Source organism: Carcharhinus amblyrhynchos, chromosome 14 (genome assembly GCF_965287045.1).
Source record: "Carcharhinus amblyrhynchos chromosome 14, sCarAmb.v2.hapA, whole genome shotgun sequence".
Classification (NCBI taxonomy): Eukaryota; Metazoa; Chordata; class Chondrichthyes; order Carcharhiniformes; family Carcharhinidae; genus Carcharhinus; species Carcharhinus amblyrhynchos.
Genome location: NC_137337.1, coordinates 23,353,420 through 23,378,060, shown reverse-complemented (window position 1 = coordinate 23,378,060; position 24,641 = coordinate 23,353,420). Strand labels below are relative to the sequence as shown.

The window sequence follows — 24,641 nt, the reverse complement described above, 5'->3', positions numbered from 1 at the left end:
AAGCCAATTCTTTTTCTGTTAATACTTCTGCTTACAAGTCCAGAGGCTAGTTTTTAAGTGCCATTGCCCTAAATTACTTCACTAATTTGTTTTATGGTGCCAAGGAAGACACAGCAGGTTGCACCGGTCTTTCACCTCTGGAACTTGGCTTTGAAAGCAGCTCAAATTGCTGTTTACCTACTATCCACAAGTGCTCAAAGTAAGATAATTTGGGGCAATCCCAACCCGGCAACCAACTGGCATAGGGCACCACATCATTCCTTTCAATTTGTCACTAAACTAATGACCAAGGCTTGCTTGGGAAAATTAATCATTGATGTAATGTGGGATGAGTTTCTAAAGAGTAATGTTGTTGAAGCTGGAATCAAAAAAAATTTGCCGACTACTAAACTGCTGACACTCAAATAGGGAGAGCGAACAGCAGAGGGTGTAGCGAAATATTTCTGAAAAGATTTTAAATAAATAATGATAAATGAAAAATAGCAAACTAAATTGGACAACAATAATACTGTTCTCACCTGGCATCCACCAATGTAGTTTTAAAAATATTAATTTTTTATTGTGAACTTGTAATCTAAAAAGCAAGACCGGTGCGGTTTAGAACTGGATGATTAGCTTTTTCTTGTCTCTTCCTACAATGGTCAGCATAGGCTGGGGCTTAAGGGATCAAAGAGTATGGGGGGGGTAATCGGGATATTGAATTTGATGATCAACCATGATCACAATGAATGGCGGAGGAGGCTCGAAGGGCCAAATTGCCTATCCTGCTTCTACTTTCTATGTTATTGGACAGCAATCAGGAGTGGGAAATTTGAATCATTCTTTTTAGCATGTGAGCAGTGAGGTATTTGTAATGTGCAAACTGTAGCATTGACTGAGCAAAATCTGCATTGGTTATGGATTGAACTTAGTATTTTTTGATGTGTTTGGTTGCAGATGTCCACAGCCATCAGAAACCAACTTTTACCATTGTTTCACTGCAGTGAGGCTGGGGATTATTTTTTCTGAGAAGCAGACAATGAACAGGAGATTGGGTTATATTGCAAATTCAATTAAGTTTGTATAATACTTTGTTCAGTCTGAAGTGGAGTACAGCATATGTGTTTTTGTTTGCTGTTATGACGACAAGCTATCCAGACCCATGGAAGCACTGCACAAGACAGCAATGAGCGAGATCCTTACTTTCAAAGGAAGAGCCATGAGGAATGACTTGAAAGGCCAAGATTCTTTCATCTTGACAATAAATGCATTTGAGGAGATCTCCTAGACATACACAAGATAGTTAATGGGATAGAAAATTAAATTCAATACAAGTGCCTTCAGATAGGTAAGGCAAAGGATAAAAGGATATTGGTTCATTGTTTAGAAGGGCAAATTTGAAACACCATGATATTTATTGACGGGAAATATTTTCACCCAGAGGATAGTGGGGGTCTGAAACTTGCTGCCAGAGGTTGAGGCAGAATCTCTCAACGCAGTTAAGAAATACATGAAAGCGGATTTGAGGGCCATAACTTGCATGGACATGGATGAAAGGCTGGAAAGTAAGATTAGACTGATTAGCTCTTTAATGGCTGACATTGAACAATGGGCCGAAAGCCTCTTTTTGAGTTGTAAATGTTCTATTTTTCACTTTCCTTTTTAATTAATACTTCAGAGGGAGCTATGCTCCAAAAGGGAAGGATGGCAGATTATTCTGAGCACAGTCAATCCTTTGAGTCATAATGAAGTAATTTCTAATCTCATCTCAAGTGAAAGTTAGTCACAAGGTGATGTTCAACTGGAAAGAAAGTGAAGAAAGACTTCACAATAGAGTCAACTGAAGTGGAAATATAATTTTAACTGAAATTTTGAACACAACTTGTGAGGAATAAAATTACTGTTAATTCTAATGATTGGGTTTAGTAACTGTATCACCTAAATATGGTATATTAGGAATTCTTCCTATGTCCTTGTATCTCAACGTGGGGATGAAAGGGGAATTTTTCCCTCTGTCTAAAGCCCTAATCTGTCATTAATGTGTCTGGTAGGAAAGCTCCCAGCTGCCCGCCAGCATGCTTTTGGCTCAGCATAAGGACCGGGCTGCACAACTGGAAACACAGCTGGAAACACAGCGGCAAGTCAAATCTGTCACGTTCTCAACTGGCATCAAAATGGTAAGGAGTTATGTACTTTGCATATGGTATAATGGAGCTACACACATTCAAAATCCTTTTTCAGTCTGTTGGATAGGCATTGCTTTGTGAATGCTAACTTGTCTTAATTTTCTGCTTTGAGAGTACTGAATGCCCATCTGGATAGAATTAATGTTAAACTTCAAAAGTAAAATATTACATCAGTGGAAACCTGATATGTGCACAGCATTTGAATTAGTTGAGCCAGGAGTAAAGTATCGTCTTTAACTTAGCTTTGCCTTATTCTGCTTTGTCCTTCTGCATTGCCTTACTTAAATGTCAGGAAGTGATAGGTGGAAACCTATGTTACTGCACTATGTTGTTTAGTGGCATAGTTGCTCCAATGTTACACTGCTGTTCCTAACTAACTAATTAAAGATTTTATAAATATTGTCCATCGGCAATGTAAAGACCAAAGAAGACATGTATAACCTTCAGCAGAATGTAGCAAGTAAATTGTCTTCATACAGAGAGCAAGACTGCAAGGAACTACAAAAGTCATGAATGTACCCAATCCATCTTGCAAACCAGCCTCCCATCCATTGACCCTGTCTACACTTCCTGCTGCCTCAGCAAAGCAGCCAGCATAGTTAAAGACCCCACGCACCCTGGACATTCTCTCTTCCAGCTTCTTCCTTCGGGAAAAAGACACAAAAGTCTGAGGTCATGTAACTACTGACTCAAGAACATCTTTTTCCCTGTTGCTATCAGATTTTTGAATGGATCTACCTTGCATTAAGTTGATCTTTCTCTGCACCCTAGCTATGACTGTAACACTACATTCTGCATTCTCTCCTTTCCTTCTGTACGAACAGCATGTTTTGTCTGTGTAGTGTGCAAGAAACAATACTTTTCACTGTATGTTAATACATGTGACAATAATAAATCAAATCAAAAGTTACCTTGACCATGAAGTATCAGGCTTTAACTGAAAATTGAGGCCACTGAACAAGGAGGACAAAATTATTTAGTGTCCACATTTTTGTTTTGCTTCCGATGAAAGCAGCATCCTCTACCTTCCAAGATCTTCCTAGCCATCCTCACTACCACTTGTGAATTCATGAAACAACCTTTACAGTTATATGCTTATTACATTTTGTATTCCCCTATTGTTGCAGTGGGGTGGGGGGAGAGGGAAATGAACTACTTGACCTTTTACACAACATAATATCGGAAAATCACACGATTCCTAGCCCAGCAAAGGTGGAAAAATTGATTTTTTTTTTAAAATTATTTCTTCATGGGATGTGGGCAGTGCTGGCAAGGCCAGCATTTATTATCCATCCCTAATTGCCCCTGTGAAGTTGGTGAGCTGCCTTTTTGAACTGTAGTGGTTTGTATGGTCATTATGCATCTTGAAGATAGTGGATTTCGATCTCCTTGTTTGACAACCTGTGGTTACTTCAGTGCTATGACATGTTCTTCACTGAGGAAGTTGGTTGCAAGGTAATCCTTATTCTCTGGCAATTTAGCATTTTTGATTGTTGGATGTTCAACCTTTCGAAAACATGAAAGTCCTGAAATTTCATAAGGATTCTACTGGTCAAAATTTTTGTGGAAGGCCATGTGAAAATGAGGTGAAGGTAGTTGTGTTGGATGTCTACTGTTTCTAGGAATTTCCATGTTGCGTTGTAATGGATGAAACTTATGACCATCCCTTACAAGGTAAAGTTCAGGCTTGTGGTGGTGATTCCCCGAGCCAGGAGTTCCTGCTACTCCAGCCTCAGTCAGAACCTTATAGAATCCCTACTACAGAAGGAGACCATTCGGCCCATCAAATCTGTACCAACTACAGTCCCATCCAAGCCCTATTCCCATAACCCCACACATTTGCCCTGCAAATCCCCATGACACTAGGGTCAGTTTAGCATGGCCAGTCAACCTAACCCGCACAACTCTGGATTGTGGAAGGAAACCGGAGCACCTGGAAGAAACCCACGCAGACCCGGGAAGAATGTGCAAACTCCACCCAGACAGTGATCCGAGACCGTAATTGAACCCGGGTCCCTGGCACTGAGGCAGCAGTGCTAAGCACCGTGCCGCCCCAACCTGGTGTTTCAGTGCTGCTGGTGCACGATAACAGCAGTAAGCCTCACTGGTGAAGCCTGGAAAGAGTTAGAACTCCTAAGGAGAAAAGTTTTTATATTTAAAAAAAAAACTAACTGGACAACAAAGAAACACCCAAAATTATTCTGCTACCTGCTGGTGCCATACAAATGAGATACCTTCTCACTGAGCTTACAGTCTCTGCTGGGTGTTGGTATTATAGGATATCAGCAGCATGTGATTCTAGTGCAAACGCTTGAATTACAGCCCTTGACATCCTGGGGCTGAATTCTGATTTCTAAGTTCATGAATGTATGAAACGTTAATGCTGAATATTCAAATTAATTTAAATTCTGCAAAGAATTGATTTTAGTTCCAAAATAAAAGTTTATTTTGAATATGAGCCATCTGCAAATATTAAAGGGCAGAACGGTGGCACAGTTATTAGCACTGCTGCCTCAGTGCCAGGGACCCACGTTCAATTCCCAGCTTGGGTCACTGTTTGGAATTTGCACTTTCTTCCCATGTCTGCGTGGGTTTCCTCTGGTGCTCCAATTTCCTCCCACAGTCTGAAAGACATCTGGTTAGGTACATAAATTCACCCTCAGTGTACCTGAACAGGTGCCAGAGTGTAGCAACTAGGGGGTTTTCACAGTAATTTCATTGCAGTGATACTGTAAGCCTACTTCTGACATGAATAAAATAAACTTTAAAAAAATTTTTAAACTTTAAAGGTACATGCATTACAGTTCTAGTTTTAGGAATGGTTGTTCATATTCCCGACATAGCATTTTGTGGTGCCCGATTGTGTTAAATCACACATATTCTTGTAAAGATTTTGAACTGGTACGACCTGTGTGACCACCTGGAAATTTCATCCCCTTAAATAAATTGCAGCTGTTTTATTAAAACCATTTTGTCAGTTTTGATTGAAGAGAACATTTTTGAAACAAGTGTCTCTAACATATCAATAGAAGCTGCTGAAGCATTGAACAAAAATACATGGTTATAAAGACGGTTGTTGATTTTAGATTTCCTAGCTGCCAATTCATAATGGAGTTGTTTCTGGTCAGAATTTTTATGCTTAACAGATGAACGAGGAAAATGTTAGAAGGAACACTTTCTACATCAGGCACCAAGTTTCAGTATTCTCCAGTATTCTTAGGACAAATGAGTGTACATTAAAATAGCCTCAATTTTGACATAGTCTCAGCCTCGTGTTCATAAAGCACCTCAACTGCACCAATCTGATATTTTCCCATGTATCATCTTGTGACCCCTCACAGAAAGTATTGCACAACATGATTTTAAGACTTTTTCTGTAGTAAAGACACTAAGATGAACATAGACTTAATATTCCTTGGACAGGCAATATACTAAACCACAGAAAAGGTACTTCCTGTATTAATGAGTTACCACAACCCCACAACACATTTATATGTTGCAGCAAGTATACAGTCTTGTCAATTCAAGTCTAAATCACTTCTTCAGTACTGCATTGGAATAACAGTCTAAGATTTTATGCTCAAGTTCTGAAGCATAAAAGTTCTGAGCCCACAACCAGAATCGGAGGTGAGTACCAGCTGAGCCACTTTAAATCCAGTGCCATTCTTGGGTCAACTTGAAGTTGAGTCTTCCATTGTTTTCAATGGAGACAGCCTGAGATGTGTAGGGATTATAACAGTCAATTACATCACTGAGACTGTTTAACAGGAATGGGGAGTGGTTTGAAGAATTCCATGTTGGCAATTTATCCAAAGATTAAAATTTCCTTCAATAAAATGGAGGAATTCTTTGAACAAAAAGTACGGACATTTATTCATGTTTAAGTAAATGTTTTGCTTCATCTATAAATGTTCTTGTCTCTTGTTGGTATGTTACTGGTTGTTTTGTAGGGGCATTCTGCAACAGAATTGAAACTAACGGTCCTCTGAAAATGATTCTATTTTGACATTTATATACCGCTGTACTATGCAATACTTGGAAACCATAAAGATCATCATTTGCCTCAATTGAATGCGCCTTAATTAATTGTTATTTGGACGGTAGTAAAAGTTGTGGTTTGCCAGTGCTGTCCACATGCTGAGCTTTCCTTTATTTAAAAAAAAGGAAGTTGAGCATGCTATAACAATTGAATTAATGCAGTTATATTTCTGGGTAGAGGACGGTGTTATGATGATGGGGGGGGCTGAATTATATGACAATCCATTAGAGAGATCAGTTTCATTGTTTCTGCAATGGCGTTGAGATAATCCATTGAGCCAAGCATGGTTTAAAATATGGGTTACAAGAGGTAGTGACGAATAGAGAAATTCAACTTTGAAAGGCAAGTCTAAATTTACAAAGTGCAAAATAGCATAATATGCACTGAAAAATATTTGAGTTGACCATCAGAGATGTTAAACTTTTGAAATCCCTACAGTGGTTTCTTGTGGCATGGCTGATGGAAGTTTCAGTTAATGGCAGAATTCCAAATTGAACCAGTTCGTAACACTGAGGTATTGCTGGGACCAGTTTGAAACGTTATATGCAACACTTTGCCTGTTGTGCAGCCTTGGTCATTAAAATCGTACTCATAATTTGTATTTAATTTGTCTTGGCATTCAATTAAGGATTGATCAATAAATGGAAATTGAGTGCATGTCACAAGTTTGACATCAGCACGATATAGGATAAATCAATTATATTGTGGAATGTGTGAAAATAGTTTCAAAGTATAATTTGCCAAGATGCTCAAGTAATCTGAGTAGAAACTGCTTTACCAGTGCTTCCATTGTTCAGTTCTTGAGCCATGAAAATGTATGGTAAAGTTGCAGTTTCTCTATATTATACAAGTGTGACACTTGATTTATCATTCCTTGGCAGGCTCCAGCACGCAAGGAGGTGCACTTGGGTACTTAAATACTTAACCTGAACTGTAATGTTGCTCAACATGGAAATAAAACTTTAGAAGTGACATTTTTTTAAAATAATATATAACTGTGACTTTAAGGTTCTATAAAAAGTGCTTGGTCATGGGATGAAATATGATCATCAAAATACACTGGCGAAGTTCTCTTCCTGTAGTGGTGCAATATCACTGGTCAAAAATATAATATTGATTGTTGGGTACTTTTAATAGACATTTGTAAGCCCACTGTAAATATTAATGTGAATAATTAATTTGTTACTAAGTTTATTGAGGATCACAATACCAAGCTGTGTTTGGTTGGTAGGCGGGAAAGAAATTGCTGAAATAATCCACCTGTGACAACATCTCTCAGACAGGTTAGCTGGTATTGTAGCTCCAGAGAAATGAACAATAGGAGTCCTACTCAGGGCCATGGATGTAAAGGATAGGTTGGTATTGTGAGAGTATAGATTGATCTGTAATGTGAACTGACTAGACAATTTTTATCAAGTTACATGTTTGTTGCTATCCTCACCCAGTGACTAGAGCCAGTTCTTTGGCTCAAATTTACTCAATAGAGCTTAGAAATGGGAGAAAATTTATAAAAAGAATCCTACAGAACTATAAAACTTTTTTTTCTAATTTACCTTCTCCTATTTACACTGCATGTCAGTAAAGGGATCAAGATGGCATTGACTGATTATTTGTCCATTGTTAGAATTGTGCCATTCTGTATAAGGCACAGGAGGGAATGGGATAGGATTATTTTCATATCAGCATGTAGTTATGCAGCTGTCAGTTGAGTTTTCTCGTTGGGAATTGATTGGTTCCACAAACAGCAATGATAATTATCAGTTAACCTATATTTGCAAAATTGATAAATATTGGGCAGGACACCAGGGATTATACCCTTGCTCTTTTGTAATAGTGCTGTTCAGGCATGCAAGGAGATGGGGGCCATGGAATCGGCATGGGCGAGGGTCCGACGATGGAAATCTCCACTGATCTCAGGCTGGAATTTACAGTCTTGCCTGAGCGTGGCCATAAAATCCTGCCGGGGGTCTCGGTTTAACATTATATCCTAAAGACTGGGGGTGGGATTTTCCAGCTGCACTTGACGTGAAAATGGAAAATCCCACCCAAGATTTTCATTGTCCACTCCTCGTCTGCTCCGGTGGCAGGTGGGCCAGTAAAATTCCAGCTAATACCTCTATTGTTGAATTGTTTCCTCAGTATTGCATTTGAGTGTCAGTCTTAATATTTGTGCTTATGCCCTGAAGTGGGACTTAAACTCAGAGCTTGCAACTCAGACCAGGGTGCTACCCACTGAGCCGCAGCTGTTAAAACACATTTTTGACACCTACACTGCCTAAAAACAGAAGATTGCAAATTTTAAAATGAAGTCCAATTAAAAAGTTAAATATATATGGTGCTACTTGTATTGTAAAACCCAGTCTTACCTGGTTCATCAGTTAAGGGAACCCTATTTTTATAACTTAGTTAAAAAAATCTTCTGAGGGTCTAACTAATTTCCTTCCCCTGTTTAGTTCGGCGGGGGGGCAGGGGGGTTGGAAGCTCTGTATGCCAGAAAAAAGTCACCTTTAGAACCAGAATTTGCTCTGTGCACTGACTATGAACCAACTATAAGATTACTGTTTTGCATAATAAATTTTACTGTGGACCTCAAAAGCCATGAATCCAAATTAAAGGTGGGTATATATTTTTATATAATGTGTATACATTTATATATACTATATATTCATATGCATTTAGGTTTGTAAATTTTAAAGATTGAATTTCTTAAACATAACTAACACCTCTTTCAAAAATGCTTTTATTTGTAAAATTCTGCTTCTTGGGAGCTTTAAAATACATTAAACTTTTTTTTTGCAGTGCTAGGTTTGCCACATGTTGAAGGATAATATGCTCTCTAAATGTGGCCCCTTCTTACCCTCCTCCATAAATATGAGTAGCTTTTACAGCTAGAGGGCTTTGTGCCAAACAGAACAGGTTTTACTTGTCTGTGAAGATTTATACCACAGTGCAATGCATGACTGCCTTTGCATAGGTCATTTCAGAGGTCAGCAGAATGAATGTATACGACAAGCCATGAGCCATTTGTATCTCGTCTGTTATGCAAAGAAAGCTAGACAACATCAGGATGAAACATTATGAGAACATCTACTACTGTGCAGACTGTTTGTAGATTTATTATTTATAAAATGAATTTATTTTGAATGCTTAATATTTAAAAGGGATTGAACTGATTTGAAAAAGATTGACTTGCTGGCAAACAGCCAGTTTTGTGAGGGGAAGGACAGAGTGCAGAGATTAATTAGGTTTTGTGAAGTGTTGCAGCAAATGTCTGATTGGCATCAACATGTGTAATGGCAACTGGTGTAGTACTAAGTAGATGTACAAATACAGCGTCAACAAACCTCCTCGTGTATAATTGAGCATTTTATACATTTTTCCATAATAACAACTGTATTTTAACCCATTCATCATTAAAGCTGTCATTTATCATCAGCCACTTGGCACTAGTATCTGTGCCAAGGTCAGACTGTTATATATGGTAAGGATTTGTGAGCAGAGTGTAAACCCATTGTGTTGAATAGATTACTTTTTGACAAGGAGATGTATGGAAGCCATTTACAATTTTTTATAAGTGAATCTCGATGAAAGTGAGACTTGACCTGCCAATAAATGACGTGGTCATGTGATTTGTTACTTTTGTAACAAACATCCAATCTGAAGACTTCAAAAATTTTAAAGCGAGTGCATGAATAATATATAATCCATTCACTCTATTTCTGACCCAACAACTTTAACTTTTTAGTTTGTGTTTGTATGAAATGTGGAATAGTTTTTTATTTCAATTGATTAGAAATAACTGAAACTATTTGAAGTTCTGCAAACACAAATTAGTAAGTTAAAATTTGGCCCTGAGATCCTATAAATGTATTTGTCTGCTGCCCTTAACTTGATGGGAAGTTGGTAGAACCTTAAGGAAGCTTTCAGCCATTTGCTATGTTTTCTGATGGTTCAGTAGATCTGCAGGCTAATCAGGAGAACAACCATGGAAATTCATTGGCATTGGGTGCTGATGACTTTAATAGAATAAGTAGAATGGGTTTCATTTTCTACTTAGCATATTGAGAACACAAAATATGTTATATCTATTCAATCAGTTAGTTTCTCACACTTTTTGACTCTGCTTTTAATGAGACTGAGTGAATTACAACTAATGTAACAGTGCACCTAGATAGTAAGTTGCACCTTTTTTGTTGGAATAAACTAAGGTACAGAAATTTCGTAACAATCTCTGCATTTGCTTTCTAATCGAGAACAAGAGGGGTCACAGTCTTAGCATATGGGTAGGGCATTTCGGACTGAGAGTAGGAGAAACTCAGAGGGTGATGAACCTGTGGAATTCTCCGCAACAGAAGGCTGTGGAGGCAAAGTCACTGAAGGGCCTTCAACGTTAGTCACCAAAAATGGCTTAGTAACAAATTTACTGGCTGAGCCCTGAAGGACGCAGCTGCTAAATTGTGCCATTGGCAGGCAGTGAGTGAACTAACACAAGGGAAACACCTACTTGATTACTTCCTCATCATCCTACTTGCTGCAGATAGGTTTTGTCCATGACAATGTTGATAGGAGTGACTTCCACAATTGTTGAGGCAAAGCCCTATCTTCACTGAGGACATCCTGCATTATGTTGTATCGCACTGTTACAATGCCATATAGGGCAGATTCAGAATAGATCTGGGCATCCGTGAGGTGTTATGGGCCATCTGTAGTGACGCAAATATTCCACCACAATCTTTTGACTCACAGCCTGATATATCCATCATTCTACTATTATCATCAAGCCAAGGTGCCAATCCTGTTGCAATGAGGAGTTAGGGGCACATGTCAGAAGGAATACCAGGCATTGCATAAATGAGATTCTAAGCTGGTGAAGGTCTGGTATAAACGTATGCACGCTGTTGAACAGTGGAAGTAGCATACTGTAGAGAAAGCTAAGTGATTCTGCTATCAATGGATTAAATTAAAGTTCTGGAATGCTACCACATCCAGATGTGAATGATGTTGAACAATGAAGAAACTGAATGAGGTTCCATGAACAATTATCGTGGATAATCATCAGTGAAAGTGGAGGACAGCATGTTAGTGCAGAAAACAAGGTTGAAGTGTTTGCAACCACCTTCAGCTAGAAGGGCCAAGTGATTGATCCATCTCGGCCCCTTCCTGAGATCCCCACAATGACATGTACCAGACCTCAGCCAATTTGATTCACTCGTGTAATATCAAGAAACAGCTGAGAACATTGGATAAGCAAAGGCTATGGGCACTGACAACATATCAGCTCCAGAGCTGAAGACCTGCATTCCACACAGGCGCTGCGCCTCTAGCCAACCTCCAGCATAGCTGACAAAATGGAAATTGCCAAGGGAATGTTCTATACACACGGATAAATTCAATCCGATCAGTTGTTGCCCCACCAGCCTGTTATTCATCAGCGAAGTGATGGAAGGTGTTGTTCAACAATAACCTGCTCCAGTGCTGAGTTTGTACCAGGATCACTTATCCCTTGATGTCATTATAGTTTAGCCCAAAACCTCGACAAAGGACCTGAATTCCAAATGTAAGATGCAAATGATCATCCTTGATATCAAGGCAGTATTTGACAGTGTGTGGCATCAAAAGCCCTAACAAAATTCAAGTTGCTGAAAATCAGATGGGTGGGGGTAGGAACACTGTTGGCTGCAGTCATGCCTAGCACAATGGAAAATAATTGTGCTTCTTGATAGCTGATCATCTCTACCCCAGGATATCATTACTTAAGTTCCTTAAGGCCATATTCTAGGCCCAGACATCTTCAGTGGTTTCACCAATGACTACTAAAGTCTGAAGTGAGAAATTTGTCTTGAAATGCATGCTGTTCAGTTACATTCTTAGTTCCTCAAATAATGATCAGCCCATACCCACCTGTATCAAGACCAACATTCAGACTTGGATGATAAACAGCAAATAATCTTCACATCACACATGTGCCAGACAATGACCATCTCCAACAAGAGAGAGTATATCCCATCTGCCAATGACTTGCCAGTGATAACCACATCCCGTGAATAAATTAAAAGGAACTGGTACCCAATGATTGAGTTATATCATGATTCACACCACAGTTCACAATTGAAGTCAAGCCGTATTTAGTTAAAGTAAGATGTTTAAATGCAGGCGTGCCAACATGCTAAGAAATGAAAATCTTTCCGTTGAGCCAGGAGCTTTTGGACCAGGGCAAATCAATATTCTCTGTTCCTTGGTGCCATTGGGGATGGACCAGAGATCAGATTGCTAAATTTTTCATTCAAGGAGGCTACATGGAACACAATGATCATATAGATGAAATCAATTTGCTGTATTTTATAATGTAACTGGATAACACGAGCTTAAGTTGCTTGTAAATTTTCTCCAATTGTTAATTAAATTATTATTTTGTTTGTGTCCCAACCTCCCTTCTATGCTTACTGAACCATTAGGCACGTTTCATATTCCTCATTGGTTCAGTACAGATGTTTTGTAGCTTAGTAGATAGTGTCCAGACCTCTGTTGGCTAGCACTTGTTGCTCATGAAAGGAACATTCATAATGCTGTTCAATGGACTGATAGTCAGCTTGGGAATCCTTCCAATACTTCCCCATTATTCCCCAAGTGGTGGGGTGGGGGAAGATTGCGTGTGCCCACTACACACGTGTACGTATGCTTATGTTGCTCAAGTGTGTACAAGCCCTTCGTGATTTAAACTTTCTCTCTATTTCTCCCTGTAACTTTGTCTCCCCGTATCTAAGAAAGGATGTGCTAGCCTTGGAAAGAGTCCAGCGGATGTTCACAAGAATGGTCCCTGGAATTAAAAGCTTGTTGTATGAGGAGTGGTTGAGGACTGTAGGTCTTTACTCACTGAAGTTTAGAAGGATGGAGGGGGATCTTATTGAACCATGCAGGATATTGCGAGGCCTGGACGTGGAAAGGGTGTTTCCACTAGTAGGAAAAACTAGAACCAAAGGGCACAACCTCAAGCTAAAGGGATGATCCTTTAACACAGAAGATGAGGAAGAATTTCTTCAGCCAGAGTGGTGAATCTGTGGAACTTGTCACAGAAGGCTGTGGAAGCCAGGTCATTGAATGTCTATAAGACAGAGGTAGATAAGTCCTTGATTAATAAGGGGATCAGGCATTATGGGGAAAAAGGAGAATGGGGATGAGAAAAAAATCAGCCATGAATGAATGGCAGAACAGACTTGATGGGCCAAGTGGCCTAATTCTGCTCCTATGTCTTATGGTCTTATTTCAGTTTTTTCTGTTAATATTTTCATCAAGCATAACAGACAAAAATACCTTACTTTTTAGATTAATGGTGTAGTTACACCATGAATACCCTATTCTTGACTATTACCGTTAGCTTCGGTGTGTTTATTTTGAAAGTCTTTTAAAATTTAGGTTTGATGAAGTTTTTTTTACAGAGAATGCTAAAACCACAAAAAGAACAAGACCATCCTGGGCTTTATAAGTAGGGACATAGAGAAAGAACGGGGCAATCTCAGATTGTGGGCATATTATCCAGTGAAGCAGACAGATGTCATAAATTCTTTGCTAGAGTTTCACCTGGCTACCTACACCATGGATGTGGTCAACATGGAATAATTAGGGAATTTCACTTTCAAACTCCACCCATATACAGTTATCTGTGTAAAATGTGGGCACAGGACTAATTGCAGAAGACGAGTAACGGTCACTGGTAAAGGGAGCAAAATTGAAGCACTCTTTTGTTTGAGCAACATTTCAGTTAGTATGTGAAGCACGTGGGTTTGACACATTGTCACTCATGCTTGCCTTTTCAGGGGAAAGCTAGAAAATTTGAGCTTATTGCAAAATTGTTGCTTGTTTTGGTAACTTCTGTGATTTTATATGATTTTGAATTTGATTTGCTTTTCTCATTTATTTCCTTTTATTATTTTTAGAGCCTTACAAGAGATCAGGTTATTCCTAGTATCTTAGTATCCCTGACTAGACTGTCTTTTCCCTTTCCTTAAACAAATGGAAAAAAATGATAAGAAACAGAGTGCAGATATTTTTCATGCAGTTTTGTTTAAAACTCTTTGGTGCCATTGTTTCATTGAGAAGGAATGTTGAGAGCTGACATGTTTTAAACACATCATGAAATGCATCAATTTTATAATGTTATTTTGAAAATGAATGTTCGTGTTTCCTTGGAGCCAAAGAAGACACATTCTACTGCAATTCTCTATACAGCTTTGAAGAAATGTGAAGCTAATTATGTTGTGTTGCCATCTGAAAATGGTTCGGAATCATGCATGATATTAAATGGCAAAATTAAAGAATGCATTTAGGTCTGTAAATAATTAAACTTTAGCGTGTTTATAAGCAAGCGTTGGAGAACAGCAAAACTTCCTCTGAACTTTGTATCTAAGTGTTTTGTCATGCAGAATACAGGATCATAAGAAATGGAATAGTTCTGCCAGGTGAGATGTATTTTGTCTGACGAGGGTCGCTTCATGCATTTAAATCGCCATTGTTGGCCTTCCTTGGATTTGCGACCAATGAACTATCAGCCAAACAAGAGGCTGGCCACAGTCTGTTGTCATTAGCACCATGGGGAATGGTATTATCTGTGGGCAGTGCATCCACCAGAGGTTCAGGTGCATCATGGGACTGTAGGCCAAAGGTTGGTGAAGGTGGGGTGGGCATCGTAGGTTGGGGTCATCAGAGGGGGAGGTTGGAGGTACGGGCAGGCGTGACTTCCCCCATTGATGCTCTGTCCCTTTTTCGGGCATGGGTGCTTGATAGTGAGTAACCAAATACCCTGCCCACCCGTCTGCCCACAGGAGGGTTTGTTGGCCCCCTCAGGGGATGAGTGATAGCTGTGAGGCTCCCATTTAATCTCTGAGCAAACACTGGATTGCACTGGGCTCCACGATTAAATGGGTATCAATTAGTTTATTAACGTGGGACTTTCATGGGATTTGGTAAGATAGAGGGTTATACGCAAGTCTAGTAGGTAGTTCTGCACAACTTGTGGGCCGAAGGGCCTGTTGTGCTGTAGTTTTTCTATCTTCTATGTTCTAACAGGCCTAAGTGACCTCCCACCACTGGTGTTTACATTAGCCCTAACTGCCCTCTGGCTTAATCGGGGAGATTTTGCATTTGTTAGGGGACGGACGTGAGGCTTCTCCTGCAAAGCATAATTCCCTCTGCAATGAGCTGCATTAAATTCCACCCACTGTCTCTTTAGATGTGATTTGAAATTTCAGGGTATTAAAATACTTGCGCTAAAAAGATCATTAAATGTCGTCACTTTTGTCTACTTTAAAAACTTTTTTTCAATGAAATGAGGTTGCAACCTCTTCTGGCATTACAAGTTTTGAATGTCTTCAGCGTTATTAGAATGTAAGGAATTGATCTAAAACGGATTTGATTAAAATCAATCTGGATATTATTTTGATTGCTCAAATGTACAAAAATTGTGTGTGTGAGACTTGATGCACAAGGCTACAATTTGTTAGGTTACTAAAGCGTTACTGCAAAACAGCATTACAGTGGGTGCATTAATGCAGATCTTTAAGAAAAGGAAGAAGATATAATTATAGAACTGTACTAAGAGCAAAATAGCAACTCCTTCCTTAGTACTGAGGTAAGCATTCAGATGCCAATAATTATAACAGAGTAGATAAAGAAAACTCGAGCCTGGAAGAAATTTGTGGACTGGAATAGGGGAATAAGAGTGAGCCTAGTTCAGACTGATTTGAAGATCAAAATGGCTGATCATCATAAAGGAAAACAAGTTGAATAAAATGCAGACTTGAAAAACATTTAACCAGGCATAAGAAGATTGAGGCTAAATCATTCTCTGATGGACATCGACTTGGAAGGTGTCAACAGATTCAAGACTGCAGAAGTACATGCAAGTTTGTACTTGGAACAGATCTGTGACAAGAATATTCCACATAGACGAATATGTAATAGTACACCTTTAGTAAGGGAAAAGACAGCCTAACAGTCAAAGGCATGAAGGATTGAAACGTGCATCCAACTGCAGATTGAAAAGGCTTTAAAAAGGGCTAAATTTCTTTGGATTCCGATTTTTTTTTTTATATATATCAAGTCATGAAGTATAAAATCAAAATGAGGATGCTGAATCTGCATGAGACATAACCTGGGCCACACCAGAGTGCTGTGTGCAGTTTTGGGTAGAAAGCTCATCAGAACCGTAGAAAATTGTGAAATGATATTGCATATTGATATAGTCTGACTTTTGGGAACCTGTAAAGGACTAGTTACAGATACTATTTTATGTAAGTATGTACAGTGCAAAAACAGTTACTGTCAGTGTATAAAAGATTTGTGCAATGTTTGTTAAACCAGACATTCCTTCTCTAGAAGCAGTTGTTTTGACATTTTAAGTTAAATGTGCCCCTTTTATATTTTTGAAAACATTATGTTGAACATTTTTGTTGTTGCAGCTGCTACACTTGCTTGCTGTCAGCTGAAAACTGTTTTTGCCCTCATCTACCTGAGTTGATTAAATATGTGTAAATCACTTGACACTGCAAAAACATGTATAACTGCCATCTTTATCATTTACTTAAAGGTCAGTTAGGGATTTTACGAAATATCTTCCCAATTCTGAGTTTTGGTATACATATCTTCAGTTAGGTTGGCTGAGTGAGCCAGCTACCAATTAGTAAGATTCAGTTTGTTTTCCAAAGTAGCTACCCCTCTTAGAACAAAAATCAACTTCAGGTTTTGAGCAGTTGCCAGCGTTTTAGTTCATTACCATGCAATCACTAATTGAAAGAATGGTTATTGTACAGAAGGAGGTCATTGGGCTCATTGTATCTATGCCAGTTCTCAGCAAGAGTAAGTCAACTAGTCCCACTTGCCTGCTTTTTTTGTTGTAGCCCTGCAAATATCCATGAGTATAGTCACCAAGACTGAATTTGCCCTGCAGCATGTTTGTTAAAAATTGTAAAATAATACAACATCACTGCTTGATTACAACCTTCTCTTGCACAAGTACCGTTTGATGAAACATTTGTTACATTTGGGCTGGCATCAAAAACTTTATCTCCTGTCATTTTGTTTTTGAATGCTTTCTGAAAATTTTGTTGGAAAAGCTAACAACTGATTTTCTGGGGGGAGATTTGCTGTTGGCTTTTGTGACCTTTGGAAGGGCCAGGCATCCACAAGCATATGCCAATCTAGAGAAACCTGAACCATTAGTCATTGTCATTATCAGTGAATCTATTGAAAAAACATTATTCTCTAACAAACCTTAGGATGTGCCTAAGGAGTTAGCCTCTAATTGACCTCAAGATATAGATACTTTTTACCATGTAGCCTTAAAGAGGGATGTGGTAGATTGTACACATTTCCACTGTAGACTTGGACTTGGAAGACATCCTGCGCATAGAGATGAGCAGACAAAGCACATGCTTACATCTGTTTTCCGTAGCTTGCCTTCCCTGAAAAAGGTTGTGAGCCTAAAGCCAGTGGCTATAGCTTGAGAGCTGCCACTTGCATCAAGCATAGCTGACCAGGAGTGTCTCTCCTTTATTGCCTGCTAAAGGCATGTTGTAAGGATCTGCGGGTTCAACAATCCATCTGTTTGCCTGCTTTTATGAATGCAACTTCTGTGTCCATCAAGTATTAGAGAGGAACTCAAACCCATGGCTTCTGGCTCAGAGGAACGGTGGCACGATGGTTAGCACTGCTGCCTCACAGCACCAGGGACCCAGGTTCGATTCCTAGCTTGGGTCATTGTCTGTGTGGAGTTTGCATGTCTTCCCTCTGTGTGCGTTTCCTCCGGGTGCTCTGGTTTCCTCCCACAGTCCAAAGATGTGCGGGTTAGGTGGATTGGCCATGCTGAATTTCCCCTGAGTGTCAGGGGGACTAGCTGGGGTAAATGCATGGGATAATGTGGTTAGGGTCTGATTGAGATTATGATCACTGCAGGCTTGATGGCCAAATGGCCTCCTTGTGCAGTGTAGGATTCTGTGATTCATTGTGCCACAATCTTGTAATTTACACTTTAGCAACAGACTAATACATAGTATTACAGCATACCAAATACAATTATTTAAAAACAGTACATCCTTCAAGTTTGCCTCAAATGCCAAATACTATGTTGTACTACTTTTATTAGCATACACTCATTGCTAAGCACTGGCTCTGCCACATTCACTGGATGAATGATGGTCTTATACCTGATGAACTGGCCACCGGGCCGGGGCTTCCTGGGCACCCATATCTCGACCACAAGGACACCTGCAAGAGAGATATGATATGAAGATGGTAGATATTGACACTGACACCTGGGAGACAGTTGCTGGGAACCATGGTCTCTGGAGGCAAAAAAGAAACACAGGACTCAGCTGGCTGTGGAAAGGGCCCAGAAGAGATGGAGGTCAGCGAGTCGTGCACTGTTTCAACCCACTACTTCCTCTACAACAAATGCAGCAGAGACTGCCATGTCAGAGTGGGGCTCCTGAGCCATAATAAGCGAGACTTAATACAGAGATGACCTCCACGGTGCAGAATACTGTTTTATGAGAAAGAAAGCTATACCGGATGTTGGTGAGACCACATTTGGAATATTTGTGTTCAGTTCTGGCCACCTCACTACAAGAAGGATGTGGAAGCATTGGAGAGAGTGCAGAGGAGATTTACCAGGATGCTGCCTGGTTTGGAGGGTAGGTCTTATGAGGAAAGGTTGAGGGAGCTGAGGCTTTTCTCTTTGGAGTGGAGGAGGATGAGAGGTGACTTCATAGAGGTTTATAAGATGATGAGAGGGATTGATAGTGGACGTGCAGAGACTATTTCCTCGGGTGGATGTAGCTGTTACTAGGGGCATAACAATAAGGTTCATGGTGGGAGATATAGGAGGGATGTCCAAGGTAGATTCTTTACTGAGAGTTGTTGAGGTGTGGAATAGACTGCCTGCTGTGATAGTGGAGTAGGACAATTTAGGAACTTTCAAGCGGTTATTGGATAGGCACGTGGAGCACACCAGAATTATAGGGAGTGGGATAGCTTGATCTTGGGTTTGGACGTAGCTCGGCACAACATTGAGGGCCGAAGGGCCTATACTGTGCTGTAATGTTCTATGTTCTATTTGTATGCTGAAAGTATTACAGGATGGTTTTATTACTGCTTAAAACTAGCTGACTTCAAATAAATATTTGTCTGCCTTTCTAAATAGATCTCTCCAAAGAATTTTTTTTTGAAAAGTTCTAAAAGTCACATTCGTATTACTTTCCTTGCGTTGATGTTTATAGGAATTGGGAGGTATTTTTAATTCTATATACTTAAACATACTTTGAATATGTTATTGAGTATCACAGTGATGCCACTATTGAAAATTTATAGAAAATAAAAGTAAGTGTTTTTATTGAGTAGAATATAGAAGATTGTGGTAGATTTAATGAAAGTCTTTGAATTTCTGAAAGGTTAAGTAGTTACGTTTGATAGTGCAGCACAGGAATGGGCCATTTGACCCATCTACTCTATGATGCATTTACGCTCTATGGGAACGACTTCCCACCTTACTTCATCTAATTCTATCAGCTTTTATTTATATTTCTTTCAACTTGCATTTATCCAGTTTCCCCTTAAATTCATTTATGCTATAATAAAAGCAAAATATCTTGGATGCTGTGTATCTGGGGAAAAAGAGAAAATGCTGGATAACCTCAGAGGTTTGGCAGCATCTGTGGAGAGAGAAACGGTTAACATTTTGAGTCTGTATGAACCCAACTCCTAACTCCCCAGGACATCTTCTACCCTCCTGCCCTGGTATCCCTGGTCTTTACCTGAAATGTGATCCCAGGACTTAGGCTCAGACATGGTCCTGCAGTATCTTTTCTGGCCACAGCAGTGTTGTGCCTGGTGAGACTGGAGAGCTGTTGGCCAATAGCTGTCCAAGGCGAGGCATCCGTCTAAGGGCAGATGGAAATCCTGCCTATTCCAATCAACATTCAATTGAGTGTTAAATGGCAGAAGTCCTGTCAGAGTCAGCAGGGTATGTTTCCCACGACTCCTGGGATGGCAGCTACCAAGTGCTCGCAATCCTGAAAGTTCAGGCTATATCATTATAAAATTGAGTTAGATAGCAATTTGCAAGTGAGGTGCTCTTAAGAAAGGAAAGAAAAAGGAGAAAATGAATTAAGAGTGGTAAGTTCCAGTTGACGAGCTAGTATAGAGTCATAGAGGTTTACAGCATGGAAACAGGCCCTTCGGCCCAACTTGTCCATGCCGCCCTTTTTTTTAAAACCCCTAAGCTAATCCCAATTGCCCGCATTTGGCCCATATCCCTCTATACCCATCGTACCCACATAACTATCTAAATGCTTTTTAAAAGATAAAATTGTACCTGTCTCTGGCATCTTGTTCCAGACACTCACCATCCTCTGTGTGAAAAAATTGGACAATTTTGTATCTCTCCCCTCTACGTTAAACCTATGCCCTCTAGTTTTAGACTCCCCTACTTTGGGAAAAGATATTGACTATCTACTTTGTCTATGCCCCTCATTATTTTATCAACCTCTATAAGGTCACCCCTCAGCTTCCTACGCTCCAGAGGAAAAATGTCCCAGTCTTTTCAGCCTCCTTATAACTTAATCCATCCAATCCTAGTAACTCTTTTCTGCACTCTTTCTAGTTTAATAATATCCTTTCTATACTAGGGTGACCAGAATTACACACAGTATTCCAAGTGTGGACTTACCAATGTTGAAGTTGTACAAAACAAGACATCCCAACTCCTGTATTCAATGTTCTGACTGATGAAACCAAGCATGTCAAATGCCGCCTTCACCACTGTATCCACCTGTGACTCTACTGTCAAGGAGCTATGAACATGTACCTCTAGATCTTTGTTCTGTAACTTTCCCCAATGTCCTACCATTAACTGAATAAGTCCTGCCCTGATTCAATCTACAAAATGCATTACTTCGCATTTGTCTACATTAAACTATATCAGCCATTCGTCAGCCCACTGGCCCAATTGATCAAGATCCCATTGCAATTGGAGATAACTTTCTTCACTGTCCATTATGCCACCAATCCTGGTGTCATCTGCAAACTGCCTCCTATATTCTCAGCCAAATCATTAATATAAATAACAAATAACAGTGGGCCCAGCACTGATCCCTGAGGCACACCGCTGGTCACAGGCCTCCAGTTTGAAAAACAACTTTCTACAACCACGCCCTGGCGCCTGTCAGCACAGGTATCCTCCGTGATTTCTGATTTTATACACCTTAAGATGGGTTGAAATTAATTTTATGAACTTTTTGTTTGCTAAACTTTGAAGTAATCTGTAGCTGTAATAATTTATGATATTGGAATTGCGTTGATGTTTGTGCTATGTGGTATTACGTGCACTTCATTTTTTTTCTCTATTTCAGAAATAACCGTTTTAACATGCAATATGTTTTGTAAACAGGGTCAGCAGATATCCTTACAACCAATGCCAAGGATAGAAGAAGCACTGTATGTCTACCAACCATTGCATATAGAGACTTATGGACCCAAAGTTCCAGAATATGAGCTCCTTGGAAAATGCGGGTAAGGAATGAAATTCTATTCTCAGTGACTGCTTTGCCCAGTTTTTGTTGAAAGCATAATTAGCCCACAAGTAACTCTATTCAATGTAGTGTGTCTATTTAATCCACAGAGATTTTTTTAAAGTTTTTCTATAGAAATCTCATGATGTTTTCTTAAATTCTAATTCTTCTGGCCTTTGATCTCCATTTGCCTGCATTTTGTTACAGGAGATGCACGAGTCTTCAGATAATACTAAATTACAATTTGCCAACTGAGTGATTTTAAAAAAAAAGCCAACATAAAGTAAAACTGTGGAAACACTCAACAAATATTGTCAAATTACAATATTCACCACTCAAATATCTTATATAACATTTTTGCTCCTTTCACATTTAAAATTAGTTATACCTTTCCTGTTTAAATAATCTGAATTTCCAGGTCAGAGGAGGCACTTACAAATATTGACGGAATTGACTTGGCTGAGTAATAGGAAACAGCGAGTAATGGTTATTTTTCAGGCTGGGGTTAGGTCTGTATTCCCCAGGGATTCTTGCTTTTCCTGATTTGTATTGGTGATTTGGATCTTGGTGTGCGGGGAGAATTTCAAAAGTGCAGATGATACAAAACTTGGAAGTGTTGTAAATTAAGGAGCAGGATAGTGCAGAACTTCAGAAGGGTATCGACAGATTAATGGAGAGGGCAGATAGTTGGCAGATGAAGTTCAGTGTGGAGAAGTGTGAGGTGATTCATTTTGGCAGGAAGAATATGGAGAGACAATATGAAATAAGGAGTACAACTCTGAAGGGTGTGCAGAAACAGAGGGACCTTGGCATGCATGTGCATAGCATGCAAAAATGGCAGGACAGGTGGAGGGAGTAGTTAATAAAGCATACAGTATTCTAGGTTTTATTAATAGTGACATAAAGCACAAGAGCAAGGAGGTTATGCTGAACTTGTACAAGACATTAGTTAGACTCCAGTTGGGATATTCTGTGTTGTATTGTATGCCATGCTTTAGGAATGATGTGAACGCATTATAGAGTGCGCAGAACAGGTTTATAAAAATGTTTCCAGGAATGAGAAACTTCAATTATGAAGATGGATGGGAGAAGTTGGAAAGGACACTGCTAAGAGGAGATTTGATAGAGGTGTTCAAAATCAAGACTGGGCTGGACAGAGTAGATGGGGAGAAACTGATCCTGCTCACAAAATGATCAGGAACGGGGGGACACAGATTTAAAATGATTTACAAAAGAAGCAAATGTGAGTGAAAAAAAACTGTTCCACAAAACGCGTGGTTTTGATCTGGAGAGCGCTGCCTGCAAGTACATAAGAACATAAGAAATAGGAGTAGGAGTAGGCCATCTAGCCCTTCGAGCCTGCCCCGCCATTCAATAAGATCATGGCTGATCTGTCGTGGCTCAGTTCCACTTTCCCGCCCTCTCCCCATAACCCTTAATCCCCTCTCTTATCAAGAACCCATCAACCAGCTTCTTAAAAATATTTAGCGAGGCAGCCTCCACCACTTCAACGAGCAGAGAATTCCAGAGATTCACCACCCTTTGAGTGAAGAATTTCCTCCTCAACTCCGTTCTAAACCGCCTCCCCTTTATCTTGAGGCTGTGCTCCCTAGTCCTACTGTCTTTTTTGAGCGGGAAGAGTCTCTCCACCTCTATCCTATCCATCCCATTCATCATCTTATACGTCTCAATGAGATCTCCCCTCATTCTTCTAAACTCTAACGAGTACAAGCCTAGTTTATTCAGCCTCTCCTCATAGCTCAACCCCCTCAACTCCGGTATCAGCCTAGTAAACCTCCTCTGCACTCCCTCCAAGGCCAAAATATCCTTGCGCAGGTGCGGCGCCCAAAACTGCACACAGTACTCCAGCTGTATGGTGGAGGCAGGTTCAATTTAAGCATTCAGGAGGGCATTATTCAGTGATTGTTTGTTTCTATTCAAACAATGTGCTGTGTTGCAGAGTTATGGGGAAAAGGCAGAAAAATGGCACTAAGTCATAATGCTCACTTGGCGAACTGATGCAGACATGTTGAGCTGAATGGCCACCTTCTGCACCATAACGGTTCTGTAATTGTATCAGTGAGCTTGAAATTGGCTGTAACCAGCAAATTTAAAATAGTCAACTCTTCAAAATGCTGTTTCCTTTGTCCTGTACTCAACAGTTGCATTATGTTTCTAGGAGTTTGAATGTATTCAACTTTCCCCTTGTATAAAGAAAAGTTCAATTGTTAATTTAAAAATTTATAACCTTGCCTGGGAAAGTCCAGGCTATCATCATTGGGATGGGGTGGTCAGTTCTGGAATTACCCAGAAGAAAAGGTTTTAATCTATCTAACATTTCCTGAGTAATTAACTGGGTTAGCATTACGGAACTGCCTGAAGCCACTGACTCGTACAGGGTCCTGGGAAGCAGGGGAATTGCCCATCTGAAGTTCAGATTTCCCAGGCAGTTCCCGTGTAGGTCAACGCATCGCGTTTTCCACAGTGTCCCAACACTTTGGTTGTATACTGGGTTTCCAACAATTCAGAAATTTGAAAATCTGGCCAATTGTATTGAGGCTTGTTTTAGCCCCTTTAGAAACGAACTTCAATTTTTTCTTAAATTTTAAAAGGAATTTTAACAAAAAATAACTTGTGTTGATCCATAATCAGCTGGATAAATCAATCAAGTTCATCACTTCCCTAAAATCTATCAGAACAATTCCTCTTTAAGAACAATAGTGCATTTAACATAGATTTGGCATGGGTCAACGTTCACATCATGCCACACATCAGCACCAAGAGGGAACTTAACACCTCCTTAAATGGCAAGAGAATGAATCACGAATGACATGGCACTTTTCTTGGTGTTACACTTGACTGAACACTGAGGTACAAAAA

General features: G+C 39.7%; 1 protein-coding gene across 1 annotated transcript in view; it reads left to right on the top strand.

Moving 5' to 3' along the window:
- Positions 1–24,641, top strand: part of mnat1 (MNAT1 component of CDK activating kinase) — a 114,314-nt gene that overhangs the window by 31,558 nt on the left and 58,115 nt on the right. Inside the window, exons 6-7 of the mRNA XM_080201962.1 lie at positions 2,031–2,156; positions 21,641–21,762. Of these exons, the coding sequence (XP_080058088.1) occupies positions 2,031–2,156; positions 21,641–21,762 (248 nt within the window). The remainder of the gene's footprint in view (positions 1–2,030; positions 2,157–21,640; positions 21,763–24,641) is intronic.